Below are 20,379 nucleotides of genomic sequence, written 5' to 3'. Positions count from 1 at the left end.
TCAAGGCACAGGAATTCAGGGCAGAGTGAGCTCAGGTTGCACTCCAGCTCAGTGCAGAGATTCAAACAGGAGGTAATTCTGGCAGTGTCCCTCTGTGACTCGCAAGATCAACCACAGTGACTGCACTCTTTCTTCATTTCATCATCAAGTGCCTCATCTCATCTCCACATGCAGGGAAGAAGAGGGCTCAGGAGAGAGAGACACACACAGACAGAGGGCTCTGACTGCAGGAACTTACCACAGCCCATTAAAATGCATATTTGCAAAATCCTTTGCTCCTCTCTGAGTCCCTCCTTTTTTTTTTTTTTTTTTTTTTTTTTTTTTTTTTTTTTTTTAATCCCCAGCAGAAGTTATTATGTAGCATCAGCCACAAACGGGGACATCTTTTGACAATCTCTCTGGCTGTGCTGCATTTCCTAAACACATGGCTGAGCACAAGCTCTGATGCAGTTCTGCCACTGTCAAGTGCACTGGGTTTCAGCTCAGCTCTGAGAACTAATCCCTTGGGCCTGCCTCCATTTTTAAACACATTGAGGAAGAAGCCAAATTAAAGCTGAAAGAATCTAGAGCAGGTCTATCCATATTTTACTTTATTTTACTGGTTCTGGGGAAGGATGTTTGGTTATACAGATATCACAGATCTACTTTTTCACATTCTTTCAATAGCAATGCATTGCATTAACAATTATTAGCAGTTCTGTGATTCTGTAGCATGTTTTATTTTATTCAAAAATACCTATTTTAGTGTTAATGTGCACCATCTGGTAACCTTATATCAGCATTTGGCTTCCTAAAAGGCACTAAAAGGTAACTAATTTTCACTGTTCTGCAGTATCAGTCCGAGGAGCAGAGATTTTATTTGGCTTTACAGGCAAATTTTAAGTCACTGAGGAGATTTTAGACCAGAAAGAGGCTTTTTCTTCAGCTGGATATTCTGGGACAGCTGTAGTGGAATCAGTGGAACATTTCAAGTACAACAACGTGTGCCTTGTGCCAAAGTTACCAAGATCCTGGATAACCAGTACAAAAGCTCTTAAACTACACGACTTTTTTAGACAGCACTTTGTGTTGGTCATTATATTTCATTAACCAAATCACATCATTTCAAAGAGTTGCTCTTGAGAGAAAAACCCCACAAACTCCCTGTTAATATAAATACTGGCATTACTCTGGTACCAGACATCTCTTGAGGCATCTCTGGTTGAGATGCTGAGTTAGTGAAGCTCAAACCACTGCAGCACCTAAAAAAATGCTGAGATTTATACAGGTGATGCCTTGGGAAGGCTGACCTGAAACAGAGACTGGACAGAGCTAGAGAATAAAGTAGATATTTATAAAAAGGCCTTTAAGGATCCACCTTGGGCAGGACAAGAGCCTGACCAGGGCTATACCCAAGGTGGACCCAAAATGGTCACAAAATGGACAAATGGTCACCAGGTCTCACACTTTGATAAGTTTTGGTCCATTTGCATCTTGGGGTTTAATTGTCCAATTCCAGCTGCAGGTTGTGAGGTCCCATCCTTCCTGTTCCTCCCTCCAGCCACCCTTGTTTGTGCTTTTGGGTCTGAGAGTTGTCCTTGGTGTGCAGCAGGAAAAGGATTTGTTTTGTGTCCCTGCTGTGTGCAGAGCTGAGTGACACTGACTGTGAGCTCAGAGCTGCACCCCTGGGCACCACAGAACCCGAAAATATGAAAGATAAAACTTGAGGCATCACAGCCATCTCCCATTTTCCCAGGGTCCCACACAAGGTGGTTTCCAGTGCCTAAAGGGAGCTTACAGCAAAGCTGTAATTTATTTGTAGCTTGAACAAGTTTGTGTTGGCAATCAGAAAATCTTCTATAACACACAGCTGAGTCAAAAAGTTACGCAAGCTGAAAATAATGCAGATTAAAAAGGTATTTACAGTTTATCATGCTTATACTTACAATTTATTGCAACTGATCCTGGGGAGATGATGGTTTATGAAATGCAGATGGCTTGAAAACAAGCAAATTCCAAATGTTACAGATAAAAGCACTCTGAGTTATTTACAGACAAAAATATTATTACCCATAAAAGGCAAAAAGGTGAATTTCCATTCATCTGTTAGTTTGCTTGAGGAGAATGTTCTTGAGCTGACTCTCCTTAGTTTTCCCATTTATTGCAGGGTGGTTCTCATTGCTGAGCAGCCTTGGAGCACTTGAGCTGCTTTAACCAGAGGAGCTGCTCCAGGGACAGTCACCAAACTAGATTAAATTCAAAATAAAACTCCTTAAAGACCTACAACAAGGCCACTAGATCTTCATTGTCAGCTTTTTTTCTTTTCCTTCTGTAGTTTAATTCCTCTTACATTGTACTCATGACTAACAGCAGAGACTCCTGTTCTCTTTCTATGCAGAGCTCCTTTCCAGCAGTGCACTATTCTGCTGGAAAACTTATTTTTTCCATTCAGAGGAGAGCTTAGCTGTGCTGAACAGCACTTTTATGCGAGCTAATCCTTCTCCTCTAATGAATTAAGCTTGTTTCTTCACTCTCCTTTTCAAATAAAGGGGATTTTTCAGTGGCTGCAGCATCTTTCAGAGCAGCAGTGGTGCAGGGGTAAGCAGGGAACCTTATGAGGATTAAATCTAGGCAGATGGTAATGTTGTTGTTGATGGTAGCATTAATTTCTCAACTGAAAAGAGCCAAGGTGAGATGCAGACAAGGTGTTTGCCCCTGTGCAGGTAGTGGCAGAAAGGTTCTGAAGGGTTAACAGCTGGTTTTAGGTGATGGGGTTAATGGAAAAGAATTTTGGTTTTCAGGTCACTTAATGAAAGTAACCTTGGAAGAGCTTAGCAGAGCCCTTGGGATAGAATAAATTATTGCTCTCCTGCTTCCATCACTGCGAGTTAATCCAAGACACAGGAGAAGCTGATCTAAACATGAACTCCATGGGGCAGAGCATCACAGGAGGAACATCAGTGTGCTGTAATCTCTGCTGCCCCTCCAGGGAGAGGCCACAGCCCCTGAGCAAAGCTTTAAAACAGACACTTTAGGATGCAGATTATCAAAAAGCACTGTGTGAGAAGACAACAAAAATATTTATCACAAGACAGGCAATTTTTGAGCCAATTCACGGCCTTTGGGTGAGGCAGACACAGAGAAGAGGCTGCAGCAGCCCCTGGTCATTCTGTCCCTGCTCTGTGTTGTGCTGCTTTGCTTTGCTGCTCAGAAATAACTCCAGCTCCTGTCAGTGGAGGCCTTGAACTCATCCGCTCCTCTGTGTCTCCCTGCACCTCCATTTCCCTCTTTATCTCTTAATTAAAAGTGCTGTGAGCTGCCCAGGAAAACTGTTGGAGTTCAGGACATCCCTCTGGGCACCCTGGAAGGTCACAGACCTCAGTAGAGAGGCCTGAGACCCAAAAAAGAGGGTCTGGGGTCTGTGCAGGGGGGTTTGCCTGGCACAGAGCCCAGGAGGACACAGGCTTTGATTTTGGTCCATGAGAAAAACTTCCAAGCAGAGAAGAATTGCAAGACACAAATGTGTAACAGACAGTGGTGTAGTTTATCACCATGTGGAAGATTTTGTAGTTTTGGATTTTTAGAATGTAGGTACAAGGGGACAAGATGGAGGATTTAGGGTGAAACCCTGGGTTCTTCTCCTTCTCCCTTGGCATCCATTGTCTGCAGTAATGGTGGCACAAGGTAGTTTGATAGGATTGGGTCAAAATAGAAATGACCCTTCTTGAAAGGTTTAGACATTGGCACAGAATTGTAAATAATAAGTATGTAATTATCTGTATAAAGGCAGAGTGACCTCCCATCACGGGGGGAGTCACATCGTGTCTGAGCTGCTGTGAACACCTTGGCCGGACACACAGAATTGTAAGGTAAGAAATAATAAACACATGAGAAACCAAGAAAACCAAGGCCTTGAGACTCCACATCATTCTCGTGCCGAGCACAGACACAGACCTAAAGCCTTCAGAGGTCACAGAGGGAGCCCAGAGAGAGCCCAGAGACAGAAAGACCCAACAGAACCACCAGCCTTGGAATCCCGGGTTGGGAAAGAAACAAAAAACCCAAGAGAAAACACCTTCCCTCCCCCTGCTCGAGCTCTCATAGGGCACTGCTCTGTTTTTGGGGTGAGGGCTTGTGGTAGGAGCCAGAATAAAGGATAAGAGATCATTTCATCCCATCCCAAACCTTGGGAAAGCTATTTTGAGTGCCCCAGATCTAGATCTAGAAAGCCTCTGGTGCAGACAGGATTATCACTATCCCCACCTGTAACATCAGTACCTTCTCCTCAAGCACCCATTTCATATTCCAACAACATGAATTCCTCATCTGTGTAAAGCTGAAAATCCTTTTTGCAGCCCTGGGTACAATAACTTCCATATAGAAAAACAAGATTAGACTTGACAGTAATAGAAGTGATAGAGGAGGAAAAGTGTTCTTCCTTTGAGGCACAGGCTCTGAATACAGCAGCCAGTCACTGATTGAAAAAAGGGCAGGAAGGAAGATAAATGCAGTTATAGTCAAGCATCAGGTCTTTAAAAAAAAAAAAAAATTCTAAGAAAGAGAAAAAAGCTCACACCTTTCTCTTGACATTTAACAAACTACCCAAACGAGCTCAGCAAAGGGAAAGGAAGAGAGTGCAGGACCTTACACAGAGAGCTGCTTTCAGCCATTTGTTCCTGGATAGCTTAAAATACATTTCTCCAGCCTTGCTCAGAGACACCAAGCCCTCCATGACCCAGAGCAAATCCTCAGGACTGTTTTCTCTCCCTCCTGCCTTTGTGGGGACCAGCTGTGTTTGCAAAGCCTCTCCACACCTTTGTGCCTGCAGCTTGCCAGGGATTTAATTCCTCATGGGTCACATCCAGGAGAGCAGGTTTGTCCCCCAAAATGCCTCCAGCCACCCTGCACTGAGCCCTGCATGGTGAGCACCTTTGGGAAGGTGTTGTCTGGCATGAACAGCTCCTGTGTGTAAAGATTTATTGATCAGGTTTGGCTCTTTAGTGCTCTGCAGGCTCTTAACTCCCAGGGGACTGAGCCTCAGGTGTATCCTGCAGAGGGATTTCTTATCTCATACTCCTCCATCACTGCTTTGCATTTGGATTTGTGTTGGAATCCTGGAAACTTGGATTTTGAGGTTTTAGTATATAGTGAGTCAAGATGGAGGATTTTGGGCATTGTCTAAGACTTTCTTCTTCACCTTCTTCCTTTTTCTTCACCTTCTTCTTCCTTTTTCTTCATGGGTTTGGGTGGTTTTCTGTAATTGGATGGAAAAGGTCCACATTGCTGGCCTTGGGTGGTCATTATTGGATCAGAAATATAAATAATACAGGTGTCTGACTCTGTTTTACACCATAACAACACAGACTCCGAGATTCAGGAGGCTGAAAATGACTCCTTTATTTTTGGGATGTGTCTCCCTTTTACACTATTTTACACAGACACAAAGACAAATCTCTTCACTCACATTGGCCAGACCGAGGGACATCAAGAAGTCCCTCCTAAGAAAAGGAATGAATAACAAAGTTTCAGTTACAAAAACATTTCTCCTGTTTACAGAAAATTCCCTGGGAAAAGAATTTCAGAAAACCAAAACACCTCAAGTCACAAAACCAAGGCTACAGGTATCACCTCATTATTGGGTAATTAGTGCTTAAATCACCTTGGAAAGAATCAGAGATACTCCTTTTTACCTACTTTTCTCTAACTTGCTGGTTAGAGCTCACATCTCATGAGTCTGTAAATAGATAAGAAACAATAAACATCTAAGTCTGAACTCAAAATCTACGTTTCTCATCCTGACCTTGGCAAGGAAATAAAAGAAGCCAGAACTGCCACAGATTTAGTCAGACTGAAGAAGGTTTCCTGCCATCAGGACTCTCTGGCAGCAGTTTGTCCCACACAAATCTGATATTTGCCAAGGGACAGCAGCCCCAGCGTTGCCCCAAGGCTGGAGCAGCAGGATGTGCCAGGGCAGGAGGGGTGGGCAGGGGAGGACAGAGTGTCTGAGTGGTGATTAACGCACAACAAAGGGACCTGCCTGCCTGCAAATGGAAACACACTGGCTGCCTGTGATGTAACAGCGTTCCCAGCTAATTTTGCACTCTGCATATAGTAATAAGACACAACAGGGTGTGCATTTAAGCTCATCTTTTGAGAAGTGCAGCAGTCGCTGGATAATGCACACCCTGGAGTGGCTTATTTGTAGTGGGCTATGGCTCATTAATTTTACATTTCATTTTTTTCAAATCTGTTTTTTTTTTTTTTTTTTTTTTTTTTTTTTTTTTTTTTTAAACCCACAAGTCTATTCTGAGGGCAGTTATGTAATGTATCCTTACACTGAAAAATATTTTCAAATAAAAACTGTAGGCAAAAATGAAGAAGAGTTTTTGCCCAACTGCAGACCAGGGTTTGGTGTGTGCAGGGCTTGTGTGTGGCATTTGTCTTGGCCTGCTGGTGCAGATAAACAGTGCAAATAATGTGTTTATTTGCAAATAATACTTGCAAATAATGTGCAAATAGCATGTTTATGCTTTTGCAAATATTTGCAAATAATGTGTTTATAGTGCAAATAATGTCTATTCAGTGTTCACTCTTTTCTAGGCTTTTCTTTCTTTTTTGTAATTACCTGGGCCTTTTTTCTTCCTTCCCCCCGCCCCCCCCCCCCCCCTATTTTTTTTCCATTTGGTGTGTGAGCCAATACCCATTTCAGATCAGATTCACATATAAAGCATTTGGATGGGGATGGGACTGACTTTTACAGCAACTGGGAACGAGTGGTCAGGAGGCAGATTTGCAGGATTTGGGGGAAAACAATTTTGCCAGAATAGCACTGATGGATCAGCCTGCCTACAACAGCATTTAAATCATGGAAAGTGTCACAAAACCCCTGTTTGATTATGTCATCACTCCAAAAATATGAGGGACTGTTGTTACTATTCAGGACAGCTCATGTAATGACACCTAGAACTCTGATTTCTTCAGAGGGCTTAGAGCGAAGTTTTTACAAAGTTTTTTGGTTTTTTTAATACAGTGTTTCAGTACAATGAATAGGATTGGTCATTGAGGGCACGACCTTTTTGTAAACATCTCTACCAGTAAACAAGTTGGAAAAACACCAGGGTCAGGAGGAGGAGATCTAGAGGGATTGTTTTGGGTTCCTCCTTATGATTTGATGTAGCCCTGGTTCCATGCCTGAGGTGTTTTGTTTTTTTGAAATTTTTATTTCAGGGAATTTTTTTGTAAACAAGAGAGATGTTTTCGTAACTGTATTTTTGTTAGGAATAGGAGGGACTTCTCCTTGCTGTCCCTCTGCTCTGACCAATGTGAGTGAAGAGGTTTGTCTTTGTGTCACCAATCCAATTGGTCTGTGTGAAATAGTATAAAAGGGAGACACATCCCAAAAATAAAGGAGTAATTTTCAGCCTTCTGAATCTCAGAGTCTGTGTCATTGTGGTGTAAACCAGCATCAGTTTCCCAGGCCAGACTGAGAGAGTTTGTCCTTGCCTTTCCCCCAGGCTTCAAGTCACTGCCTGGAAACTAAGAATCCATGTTCTTACCACTGTCAGCTCCCACAGAGGGACTTCTGAACTGTGCTGCTCCACGTGAGGTGTGACTTTTCCCCCTGTTGTTTCCCCCTCTGTGCAGGTCCCCACGCTGATGATGGACACGCAGTTCTCGGAGTTCACCCCGGACATCACCCCCATCATGCTGGCGGCTCACACCAACAACTACGAGATCATCAAACTGCTGGTGCAGAGGAGGGTCACCATCCCACGCCCGCACCAGATCAGGTGCAACTGTGTGGAGTGTGTCTCCAGCTCCGAGGTGGACAGCCTGAGGCACTCCAGGTCGAGGCTGAACATCTACAAAGCCCTGGCCAGCCCTTCCTTGATTGCCTTATCGAGCGAGGATCCCATCCTGACCGCCTTCCGCCTGGGCTGGGAGCTCAAGGAGCTGAGCAAGGTGGAAAACGAGTTCAAGGCTGAGTATGAGGAGCTCTCACAGCAGTGCAAGCGTTTTGCTAAGGACCTTTTGGATCAGGCCAGGAGTTCCCGGGAGCTGGAGATCATCCTCAATCACAGGGATGACCAAAGCGAGGAGCTGGATCCCCAAAAATGTCACGACTTGGCGAAGCTAAAGGTAGCAATAAAGTATCACCAGAAAGAGGTAAGAGTCACCTAAATGTGAAGGTTTTGCGTAAAATTAATTAATTTCTGGAGTTGCTGTGGGTTTGTTCAGTGCTGGCTCTCAGTTGGGGTTTTTTGATGGATTAGTCCCAAACCAGGGGGGCTCAGGGCACCTTGGGGACAGTGTGAATCTGACAACACTTGAGGACAACAGCACTGGGATTTTCTGCAGTGGGCTGTGGCTTCTACAGCACCAATCATTTCTGTCTCAAAGCTACTTGAATCCCATCTCCTTTTAACCCATGCCCCTGCAAAGAACAGCCTTCAGACATTTCCAGCTCTGAAAGTTTTTCCCAGTGGCTGCTTTTGTGCAGGAACCCAAAACTGGAAGGGGGCTGCCTGGCTCCTGAAGAAGACTGGCTCCCTCATGGAATGCAGGCAATAATACAGCACACAGTTGACTCCCTGCACCACCAAGCACTTCCAAGCGCCCATTCAGCACTAACTTGAAATGTGACAGCAGTTCAGGAGAGCAGGAGAGGTTTGGGAGCACTCCCAGAGTCCCAGGTCTCCAAGTTGCCAACAGTTTTCTGGAAATGCTCATGTGGTGCAAATATTTCTTCCCACCTGTGACATCTCTTGATTCTGGGTCCTTGACCCATCTCTGTTTTAGGAATTGAGAAGCAATTCCCAGAAATTCAAACTCCTGCCCGTAGTTGCAGAGAGGGAAGCCACACTTCAGCTAAAGGGCACAGAGCCTTTCAGGAGCCCTGCAAATCCACAGATTTATAAGTTGATTCAATAAAGGCCACGAACCCCAGGAGAATGCTGACAACAGTTTCATTAGTTGGCTCTGGATTTCCTCTCCCTTTCCAAATCCAGACAGAATTTAGGAGATGATGTATTGCTGTTGGCCAGCCATGTTCCAGGTTATCTGAAGGAGGAATTTAGTTGCTTGGTTGAGGAACTGAATTTTAATGTGCATTACATTCTTCTGTGTCTGGAGTGGCAGAAGATCCTGTCCCATTCTTCTTTTCACTGTTTTCCTCTCGGGTTGGTTTTCTCACCTGAGATTCAGGTTGTTTAAAGTCCTTGGCCCTCTAAAAGCCCCGAGTTGTGTTGGTACAAAGAAGCGGAGTCTTCAAGGCCTTGTTTTCTGGTTTCTTGAGTTGTTTATTATTTGACATCTCAGAGTTTTCTCCACTCCCAGCCGAGATCTGGACAGCAGCTGGGACATGAGGGGACGGCCCCCGATGGGGGTCACCTCACATTTATACAGATAGTTACATGTAGGTTATTTACTATTTTGTACCAATGCCCAGGGCTCACACTAAAAGGGTCATTTCTGCTCTGACCCAACCCACTGTCACTGCCCTGTGCCATCACCACCTCAGGGGATGGAGGAGGAGGAAGAAGGAGAACACGAGGTGCCACCCAAATTCCACCATCTTGTCCCCCATTTACCTCTATTCTAAGAATCCTAAAACTACTGAATTTTGCATGTTCTACTGTGCTAAACTACTATTTTCACTTCCTGGTGATTTGCAATTCCTCTCCTTGTGCAGGAAGTTTCTCCCATGGGCTGAGATCAAACTCAGTGTCTTCCTGGGCTGTGCCAAGGTCTCCAACCCCCTGGACCGGCTCCACACCCCCTGTCCAGGGCTCAAATTCCCTTTCCCGGGTCCCAGCTCATCCAAAGGGATGTCCTGGACTCCAACATTCTCCCCACATCCAACAGTGACCCAGCATGGTGAGATCCATCTCCCCTCCCTGAAGGGCTGCACCTGTCCCCTGAGGTACAAACAGCCAGGAGGTGAAAGATGCAGATTTCCTTTCACCCCTTTGGGCTGCTGTGCCCCTCCAGTGCCAGCCCCTCCATGCCAAAGCCTCAAACTCCCTGGGATCCAGCACCTGGCAGCTTCCTGCTCTTCCTGGGCTGCTCCAGGGGAGGTTCAGCTCACTGGTGTCGTGTCAGGTTGTGTTTTGTGCTCTGTGATGGGGTTGGGTAACACCACAAGTGCTTTAGGGACATGGACAAGCAGTGAGGAGTTGCTCTGGAGAAGGGCAAGCCAGGTAATCAGGCCAATGTTCATTGAATTTAAGAAGGAGCAGAGATTCTCCTGTTTTAACACAGGCCCAGGCTCTGCAGGCAGGAGCTGCAGGTTCCCCCAGGTGTGCAGGTCACTGCTGGTCCCACTGTGACATCTAGGTGTGAGTCTGTGGCTGCTCTTACCTTGTGTTCACACTCAAAAGCTGCAAATCTGAAGCACCTCACTGTGTTTGAAACGTGGTGCTGAACAGTCCTGAAGCTTTTTCATTTTAAATTTTTTAATCGTTGCCTGATTTCTTGACAGTTTTTATCTTCTTTTTTCTTTTTTTTTTTTTTTTTTTTTTTTTTTTTTTTTTTTTTTTTTTCTTAGGCGTATTTGACTGAATTCCAAGCATATGGACAAATTCCATGTTTTGTGACATATTCATGACAGTTCCAGCCTAAAAATGATAGCAAATATGCTCTGTGTTGCCAGCCAAAGTCAGTGCTGTTTTCAGGTGGAATACTGGTGGGCAGGGGCAGAATGAATGGGGCTGGGAACCCAATCATCCCACCTGGTTATTCACAAAAAACCCTGCAGGGGTGGCTGGGGTTTTCTTATCATAATAATTAGCCCATCTTATCATGGTAATTAGCACAACACAAAACATCAAGCAAGATAAAAACATCCTTGCCAGCTTCTGAAAAAAAAAAAAAAATGGGAAGGAACCTTTGCCAGGGAGACGCTGAGAAATGTTTTTTAATCCTGACTGAAGAGTATCAGACTGAGAGGATTTTTGTGAGGACAGGCAGGGAAATAGAAGAGAGTTTGGTTTTCATGAAAGACAGTTCTGCAGAGAAGAACAGCAGGCTTTGAAAAGTAGATCATCTTGTTCTGCTGAAACTTTTTATGTCTTAATGTTAAATGGGATTGGATTGGATTGGATTGGATTGGATTGGATTGGATTGGATTGGGTTGGATTGGATTGGATTGGATTGGATTGGGTTGGGTTGGATTGGATTGGATTGGGTTGGGTTGGGTTGGGTTGGGTTGGATTGGATTGGATTGGGTTGGGTTGGGTTGGGTTGGGTTGGATTGGATTGGATTGGATTGGATTGAGTTGGATTGGGTTGGGTTGGATTGGGTTGGGTTGGATTGGGTTGGGTTGGGTTGGATTGGATTGGATTGGATTGGGTTGGATTGGATTGGGTTGTGTTGGATTGGGTTGGATTGGGTTGGATTGGGTTGGATTGGGTTGGATTGGATTGGGTTGGATTGGGTTGGGTTGAGTTGGATTGGATTGGATTGGGTTGGATTGGATTGGATTGGATTGGATTGGATTGGGTTGGGTTGGATTGGATTGGGTTGGATTGGATTGGATTGGATTGAATTGGATGGAGAAGATTTTACATCTTAACATTGACAAAGATAAAAGTCAAATCTCTAGCAGCCTAAGAGAAGAATCCAACGTGGACTTTGGTTATTTTTTAGGGTGTCAATTGTCACTGCCGTTGTTAAATCTTTATATTCAGCACAAAGAATGTGTCATTTCATATCGATTTCAGGCAAATTTCCTGCAGCTTTTTTCTTTTTTGCGTGAAATAAACCTGAAATTTTCTCCCACAAAATATGAAATGATTCCATTTCAGGCAGCTAAGGTCAACTTCAAGATTCTTTTCAGAGAAGCTGTTAAGGAGAGATGGGTGAAGAGATTGTGGGGTTTGTCTTTACAAAGGCTGGGAAAATCTCCTGTTATGGTGGGTGTTGGTTTGTTTGGGTTTTTTGGATTTTTTTTTGGTTTTGTTTATTTGTTTTCAAAAAAAACCCAACAAACCAAAAAACCCTTGGGAGGTACAAGTTTTGATTACTCTCAAACATGACACATCCTAAATATTTTATAAACTGAGAAACATGTTGCTCATGAAGAAGAAGACCATTCTACTTTGGAGGAGGGCCAAAACAATGGAGAATAAATTTGTTGCTTTTCCTGTTTGTTTTTAATAAGCCCGTAAATCCTAGAAGGTAAATTACTGTTTACACAGAAAGGGGAAAAAAAAAAAATCAATTACACAAGAAAGATTAAAACGTGCCCTGAGGTAGCTCCGTAGTATATTTTATCGCAGTAAATGGTAAAAAACATGCTGTGCAATGTTCTCAAGCTCCCTCTCCCTTCTCATGTGAAATGTAGAATTGTTGTGTCCTCACTTTCAACTCACTGTGATCGTTTTTCTAGGAGATGGGAAGGACTTAATAGCTGTGATATCTGTTTGCATGGCAGCCACAAAATCTGGGGGAAAAAATGAGGACAACACTAAACGCTGTGGAACACAATGAGTTGGACACGTCAGTTCTCTCAGTCCACTGTTAAAGAAATTATTTTCCAAGAATCACAGCAATTAAGATCTAAGAGACCAACAGGCTTTTCATAAACGCTCTGTAGTGTGGAGCATTTGTCTTCATATCATTACTTTTCCAGTTCTTTTATTCGTGACTAATTTTGGGAGGAGAAAAGGGCACTGAGGGTCTAATAGGAAAAGGCACAGCTCAGCTGTTGAGGATCACTCTTCACCGTGCTCTCCTGGCGTCAAATTAGCTCTGCATTTGTTAATTTGTTTGCATTTCTAAGAAAAGCTGGGGAAAAGTCATCTCTTAGGGTGCTGCCAGCTTCATAAAGCACAGTTTTGTATATCCAGGGTGAGGGAATCAGAGCAGAGGCAGCATGCAAAGAGAATTTTGATGTCTTTTAAGTTCTTTTTTACTTTGCCAATAATGTAAAACAACCATAGTGTAGCAGTGAGTCAGGTCTGAAAGGGCAGATTCCTGCTCATATTTAACATTCTGCTGAGCCACAAGAACAGCAGTACAAATTCAGCTTATTCCTGCTTTCCTGCTCTCCATCACAGGTCGTTCACATCTCCAAAATGAAGTGTAACATCACAGTACTGGGGGTTTTAATGCATTTTCCTGGTGCTGGCAAATAGCTGGGCAGGTTTAGTTTATGTTCTATAAGAAGTCTACACAGTGCAAGGCACTCAGGAAAAAAACATTATTTTATCTGTGACTATTGCTTAGCACTTCCACAGAATTAGATCAAAGGAGTGCACAGAGAAATTCCTTCTCAGAAAACCTGAACCTCCACATCTCTTCCTCACCAAGTGGCAGGAAAGGACAGAAGCAGAATCGTTTGCTTTTCTAATTTAAAAAACAAGTGTTCTTTGCCGTTTTTCCTCTTCAGGATGAAGCTTCGACAGCTTTAGTCCTTTATTTATATATTTTATTTTATTTTTTTCCAGGACATTTACATAGACAAGCACCTCCTGAGATGCAGCTCTGAAGTGAATGAATAATCATTCCTGCCGTGCCGCATTATTTTTTTCCCCCCTCTGTGTCTTGACTCTTGTCAAGTGTGTGGCTGCAGTCAGAAGCACAGCATCCCTCTCCAGGGAGCATGCATAAACCTGGGAAATTTCTGAGGGCACTTCACTTAGTGTATAAAAAGAGCTTATAAAAATATCAGAGATGCATGAGGAATGAAGTGCGAGGCCTGTGAAAAATCAAAGCTCCTTGTTTACCCGTTTTGAAAGCCATTCAGGTGTCTTGATGGATGGCCACAGATCTTTCTTTGCTCTCAGGCAAAGCTCAGTTATTCTCCTGTGGGTTTGTCTGTTTTTCTTGCCATACTGCCTGGAGGAATAATGATACAGGGCTGAATATTTGTATTGTGCTCTTTAAAGGCACAATGAAAAGCCTTCCACAGCTCAAAAGAGTAATAAAGAGGCTTTTACTTCCAGATTTCTAGAAGGAAATCAGATCATGAAAAGGTCTTTATTAGGAGTAGGTGAGGGAAGCAGAGCTGGTCCTTGTGGAAGCTTTTCTTGGTTTCTGGTGGTCTGGGACACCCACATTTCTTGCTGTGTTCCGTGGTGAGGATGACATTCAGGTTTGTGCCACAAATTTTGGGATTTCCAAAGACCTGATTGTCCAAATGTGACCTTCCCCCTTTCCAACAGCCATCCTCTCATTTGTCCATTGTTGTCTGCACCATCTGGTGTGTGAGCAGTGCCCTGTGCCAGATGAAGCTGTTTTCTCTCAAACTCCTCCCCAGCAGCACTTGACCACCTTAGAAAATCTTCCATGGATGTGGCACTATCTGAGCTGTTATCAGCAGAGTTTGGGGTGGCAGGTGGGGAAGATTTGTCTATATTTGCACCCTTAAAAGAGCCATCCCTGCTGATCACTGGTGGTGCATGACTCAGAGCCCCTCCTCTACAGACTTGTGCAGTTGCCAGATCTCTTTGTTCAGCCTGGGAAATTGTCACAGGAATTTTAACCTGTGCAGCTGCATCGGCGCGTTGCAAAAAAAAAAAAAAAAAAAAAAAAAAAATCAGGACAAGTGGCACTTAAAATCTTAACTCCTCTGCGAACTTGGAAGAAGAAATAATATCCAGAGGGATCTGATGGTTGACTTGCTTTGACAAAGTGGACTGGAATGTTTATTTGAGGGAAGAGCGTTACTTGGTACATCGTTCACGTAACGCTGAAATGTTCTCGCTTGATGAAGGTTAGCCACATATTGCAGCTGTCACGGAACAGAGCTGCACAACACTGTCTGTTGACAGCAGAATCATCTCTGACTAATCTTGTCATGCACCAATTTGAAAAAGCCACCCTAAGACTGGTATGTAGGTCAAGGACAAGGACTCGGATTGCGTTATGGTGATGTGCAGCGGGCAGAAAAATGCCAGGATCATTCTTTAAGTCATTTTTTGGTGTCTTGTGGCTCTTACTTAATGATCTCCTGGACAAAGACAGGAAATATGTTGAAAGCTGAGGAGGTTGCCGCTGTTTTAACAGCGTTCAAGAATGATTTAGTGAGTTTGACAGTTCCCTTAACTTCATGTTTCTCATCAGTCTTCTTGCCAGCCAGGGAAGAGGCTTGGGAAGCCAAAGCCAAAGTGCAGGAGATGATTGATGGGCTTTCCATAGACAACAGGAACTGGAGGGGAGAAGTGATGCCTCGTGTGTTGTAACAGCCAAGTGTTCAGTGTTCCCACATCTGAAGGGCTGAAGTGGACTTAGAGTCAGCTTTATGTCAGTGGAGGAGAGTAAATCATGTTGTTTCATGCTTTGAGTGACACTCTGAAGTAATAAACTCTGGGGGAAAACTACGAGCATGAATTCTCTCCTTGGATATAGAAGTGATCATCGTTATTTACCTGATTCCTGTGAATTTCTACTTCATTCCTGTGGCTTAGAGAAGCGAGTTATGAACCTCCATTCAGAAAAGAACTGAGTCTGCACACTCCTCTCACCTCATGTACAAATCAGGTCCATCACCACCTCACAGGTGGCTCCAGGAGAAGTGAGATGAGTAGATGGGTTTGCCATGACACCCCCCCAAGCTGAGCTCCTGTGCAGACTGACATTTAAAAGCTGCGACTGCAGTTTTTGTTCTTATTTTCTCCAAACCCCAGCTGGTTGAGTAAACCTCCCTCAGCAGAGCTTATGTTCTGCCAGGGTGATACAACCCAGGAGCAGGAGCAGCCTTTGGAGGTTCCCAGGGAGGTGAGAAGTGTTTGCAGTGTGCTAGGCTGCTCTTTTGTGGGTATTGGAGTAAATTTACTCCTTCAGGAGAAGGTAAGGCAGAAAGGAAAAGGAATCCAAAATTACACAATTTCGGAGTAAATGTGTCTGAGGTCAGAAAGGAAGCAAAGGAAAACTAATTTTGGGACTTTTTATTAACACTAACTGGGTAAAGTGGGTATTTAAAAATACTCATGAATGGCTTTTAAAATTTTCATGTTTGCTTTACTTATCACTTATTTAATGTAAATGTTAGTAATTCACTAGAGGGAATGAGCCCAGCCTTTTGCTTAAAAGTCAATACCTTCCCCACTTCTGCTAAAGCCCCTGAGAGCTCCCAGCATTCGCTTCCAAAATCTGTAACTCCTGAAGTGCTGCCTGAAAGGGCACTCAGGAAATGCTGATAGATTTGTCTCTAAAGAGTTTTTAGTGTTTTCCCAGTGCTTCTGTGCCCAATATCCCCATATCAGCTCTTGGGACCCAGGGAATTAACTCCCAGTGGGTGAATATTGCTCATATTCATCCTTTGGAAACCCAGCCCAGACCTCCTGCATTTTTGTGAGAGAACTGTGTCCTGGGATGTTTGCTGGGATACATCCCTCAGGAATTTCTTTATCAGCTCTATTCTGCTTGAATTAATCTGCTGCAAAGTTGTGGTTCTGTTGGGCTCTTGCTCAGAGTCTGGAGCCTGCTCTGCTGGGGTGTCTCCTCCAAGAGCAGCACTCAGCACCTTGCCTTGATTCAGAGCAGAATTTAATGCACCTAAATCCTGCTGACACAGGCCATAAATACAAACCTACAGCTAAACACACATTTAAAGCACTCCTGGGTAGAGGTGGATTTAATTTCAAGCTTAAAAGACTTTATAATTGCTTCTTCCATGGGTAGGTATCCAGGATTTGCAATCATCTGTCTTTGTCCTAGGATATGTGGGACCTTTTAATTTAGATATTTAAGCCAATCCAACTTGAAGGTGTTAAACCCATGAATTTTGATGAAACAGTGGCAGGATTTTAGAGGTTATTGACTCTTTCCTTTTGTCAGCATTCACCTCACTGCTGAATTTCCAATTGCCACCACTTAAGCTGACTTCATGTCTGCTACCACCAGAGAGATCTATTATGGATAGGAGACCTTTGGTTGAGATTCATGTGTCATCATAATTCAAAATATCTTAAGAACAGATTAAACTAAATTCCTGTCTAATTCGAGGCCATATGTTCATCTGTGGAGGATCTGGAGTTTGTTTTATTCACCAGCTGAGCGTTGGAGCAGTTTGGGTTGCACCTGGTTTTCTCCAAGGGCTGGTCCAGCTCAGTGTGATCTCCTTCATGGCAGGACTGCTGCCCTTTGGATTTCCATCAGTGCTTCTGCTGCTGCTCAAACTGTGTTTTTGATAGGATATCCATCCTCCAAAAAAACCTCTATGATGTCTTGGAAGTGTCTGATGAAGAATGTTGAGTTGTGTAGTCCCTTTCCCCCATTTTACACAACCCTCCTCTCCAACTACTTTGTCTCATTTCTCCTTAATTATTTTTTTTTTCTTCCTCTTGCAGAAAGTACTTAATTAACAGGATGAACAGCCATTAGGTGTTTACCCTCTGCAGCTCACACTTCGGCTGCAGAATGTAAATAACTCTGCAGTCATTAACGAGGTTGAACTTTAAAAAGAAATGCGCTACCAAAAAAAAAAAAAAAAAAAAAAAAAAAAAAAAAAAAAAAAGGGGTTTCTTATTCATCTCACTGTTTGCAACACTACAAACTTGAGGAGGCTGGCATTTCTTCTCTAGAACGTGTGGTCTCACAGGGCTCACTGGCTTCTCTGCTGCAGGAATCAAATTAGGCCACGCAGAGTTTCTCTCTCCTGTCTTGGGCTAATTTAGAAACCAGGCTCTTTGACTGTTGCCCACTGGAATTTCCCTTAAGAGCAATCCACCTCTTTTCCATTCTTCCTCGGAGGATCTTGTTCTTGGTAAAAAAGGAGGCAGAGGGGTTGGTGAGGCCCTGGAAATGTGTGGTGCTGCTTGAGTGGAGAAGGCAATAGCATTTCTCCTTTTCACAGGAGCCAGGCATTCACAGGAAATCTGCATCCTTCACAGACCTCTATCAGATACTGCACACTGCACACAGGCTGCAAAATCCAGCTCTGCTCCTGAGGAAATCTGCCTTTCCAAAGCCTAAACAGCTTTAATTGTGGGGGGCAGCAGCACACACTATTGTCCTGTAGCCTGGCAGGTTTGAGATGCTCTGGGCTACAGTGGTGGTGGTGGTGAGGTCTGACCTATGGAAAGGAGGGAACCAAAGGGAATTTTGTGGCTCCCAGACCATGTTTGGTTCTCACTGGTGACCTCCCTGGGAGCTGCTGGAGCTGGCTGATAGAAGAACTGGGTCCTGCTGATTAAGACAGAGCTCTGCAGTCCCAAATTTGTGGTTATTGATCTATGAAGAGCATAGACAGGAACTCCAACAAACCCCAAAGCAGAGGCTGTTGGCAGCAGTCAGGATAATCAGAATAAAGGCAGAGGGATGCTGTGCTCAGCCCCTGTGATGCCTATCAGGGAGTTATTTCAGTTGCTCCCTGAGGCATTCACATCTCAACCCATCTGTGTCTGATCCTAAGTTACTGATGACTGCCAGAGATCAGGGATTTCCCCACAGATGAGGGGAGTGGGGTGGAACATGATTTCTGTGTTTGACAGCATGCAGAAAGCATTTAATTCCCGAGAAGTGGAATTTAGGGGACTTAAAAATATCAGCAAAGATTAGTTATTAAGGAAAAGACACTCCATCCAGCAGCTGCTTTTTTCCCCCCTTAAAAATATCCCCCTTGGTATTGGATTAGGTGGCAATGAGCGTGATGAACATGGAAAATGAAATTCTCTAATAGCACAATCCACCTGCAAGCCAAATGTTACACAAAGACCCTGGCAAGGCTGAGAGGAGAAAAAGGGAACATAAAAGACTTTGTACTGCAGTAATCTCTAGAGTGCTTCCCAACGGTGACTGGAGTTGCTGATCTCATTTCTTGGAAAGGCAAAGATATTTGTCCCCATTTTCAAAAATGCATCTTGCTCACAGGAATCACAGGGATGTTGTGCTCACAAGGAGGGGACTCTGAGTGGCATCTTATCTCCCTGTGAACTGTACCTTCAGCTAGGCACAGGTGATGGGCAAGGAGATTGTTTTTTGGGATTAGCTCCTCCAGAAATGCATCTGCTTGGGGACCAGCCTGGACAATGTGGTTTTTTTTTGTACCACCACAGGCTTCAATGTGGTGATTTAACCCCAGGCAGCAGCTCAGCCCCAGGAGCCACTCGCCCACTCCTGCTGGTGGGATGAGGGAGAGAACTGGAAGGGAAGAGTGAGAAAACCCGTGGGCTGAGATAAAGACAGTTTGAGCAGGTGCAGCAAAAGCCATGTGTGTGCAAGCAAAGCAAAACAGGGAATTCATTCACTGCTTCCCCATGGGCAGGCAGAGGCTCAGCCACCCCCAGGGCTCCATCAGGTGTCACAGTGACTTGGGAAGGCAAACTCAGAGTGTTCCCCCTTCCTCCTTCTCCCCCAGCTGCATGTGCTGAGGGTGATGCTGTGTGGTCTGGGATATCCCTGGGGTCAGCTGTCCTGGCTGTGTCCCCCCCAAATCCTCGTGCCTTGAGGAGCAGGAAAGGCCCTGGCTGTGTGTAATCCCTGCTCAGTGAGAATCCAACATCCCTGTGTTATCAACCCTGTTTCCTGCACAGAGCCAAACCCCAGCTGCTGAGAAGAAAATTAACTCTACCCCAACCCAAACCCTACACAGCATCAGCTGTTTGGTTCCTCCCTTCACTGAACTGAGCAGAAATGCCACCTCTTGGTGACATTTCTTTTCCACTAATGCAGCTGTCAGAACATTCCCCAGACTCCTGTCTGTGGGGTGATGTCTTGTGCTGCTGTTTGTGCTGGAAGACTGGAGGCTCCTGTAATGCAACAGCCCTTGGATAAAAAATGCTTGTCAAGTGTTGGAGAAATCGTGTTTGAGCTTCTGGTGCAGTGCATCTGCCTCTGCCTCTGGACCATCCACAAAACTGGGACAAAATGCAGGTTTTTTTCCTGCTTTTCGTTGTGCAGAGACTTTTAACTGATGCCAAATCCTGTCACACACGGTACATTCATGTGCAGTGATAAAAGGCTGTGATATACACAGGGACTATTTCAGTCTGTGGCACATGAAAGGCTTTGCAAAAATGGGAAAAAAACATATTTGGGGTTACTTATAGTGGAAAATTAACTTTCACTCAGGAAAAGCCTTGGTATAAGTAGTGTTGAAGATGTCAAATTGCTTTTCCAGTTCTCTGCTATTTGCAAAGTAGAAATTTCCTTAACTTTGATGGAGAAATTTGAAATTATGGAGGATGACAAAAGCTCCACAATATTATCAGTTTCAGGGGACTTCACACCTAAAAGAATCTATTTTTGCATTTTGTGTGTATTGATTTAGCACTATGACTCCTAGACCATCTTTAATAAGTTGAGCATTCAGTGCTTTAGTCTGGTGAATTAATTTGGAGGTTTATTTTATTTAACAGCACCTAGAAGCAAACTCACCAATAAATTCTTCAGGCAGCACACCAGTGGCTTGGTTTGCTTCTTCATTGGAATTCAGAATTTTAAAATTTCTGCAC

The 20,379-nt window shown here is 44.0% G+C and overlaps 1 protein-coding gene across 1 annotated transcript in view; it reads left to right on the top strand.

The window, feature by feature from the left end:
• TRPC5 (transient receptor potential cation channel subfamily C member 5) overlaps positions 1–20,379 on the top strand; it is a gene marked incomplete at both ends in the record, with an annotated part of 72,963 nt that overhangs the window by 11,671 nt on the left and 40,913 nt on the right. Inside the window, one exon of the mRNA XM_083876360.1 lies at positions 7,624–8,145. Coding sequence (XP_083732486.1) covers positions 7,624–8,145 — 522 coding nt within the window. The remainder of the gene's footprint in view (positions 1–7,623; positions 8,146–20,379) is intronic.

This window comes from Zosterops lateralis (genome assembly GCF_965231275.1).
Source record: "Zosterops lateralis genome assembly, chromosome: 21".
Taxonomy (NCBI): Eukaryota; Metazoa; Chordata; class Aves; order Passeriformes; family Zosteropidae; genus Zosterops; species Zosterops lateralis.
The sequence above is the reverse complement of the archived record's forward strand: the minus strand, read 5'-3'. Positions and strand labels throughout refer to the sequence as shown.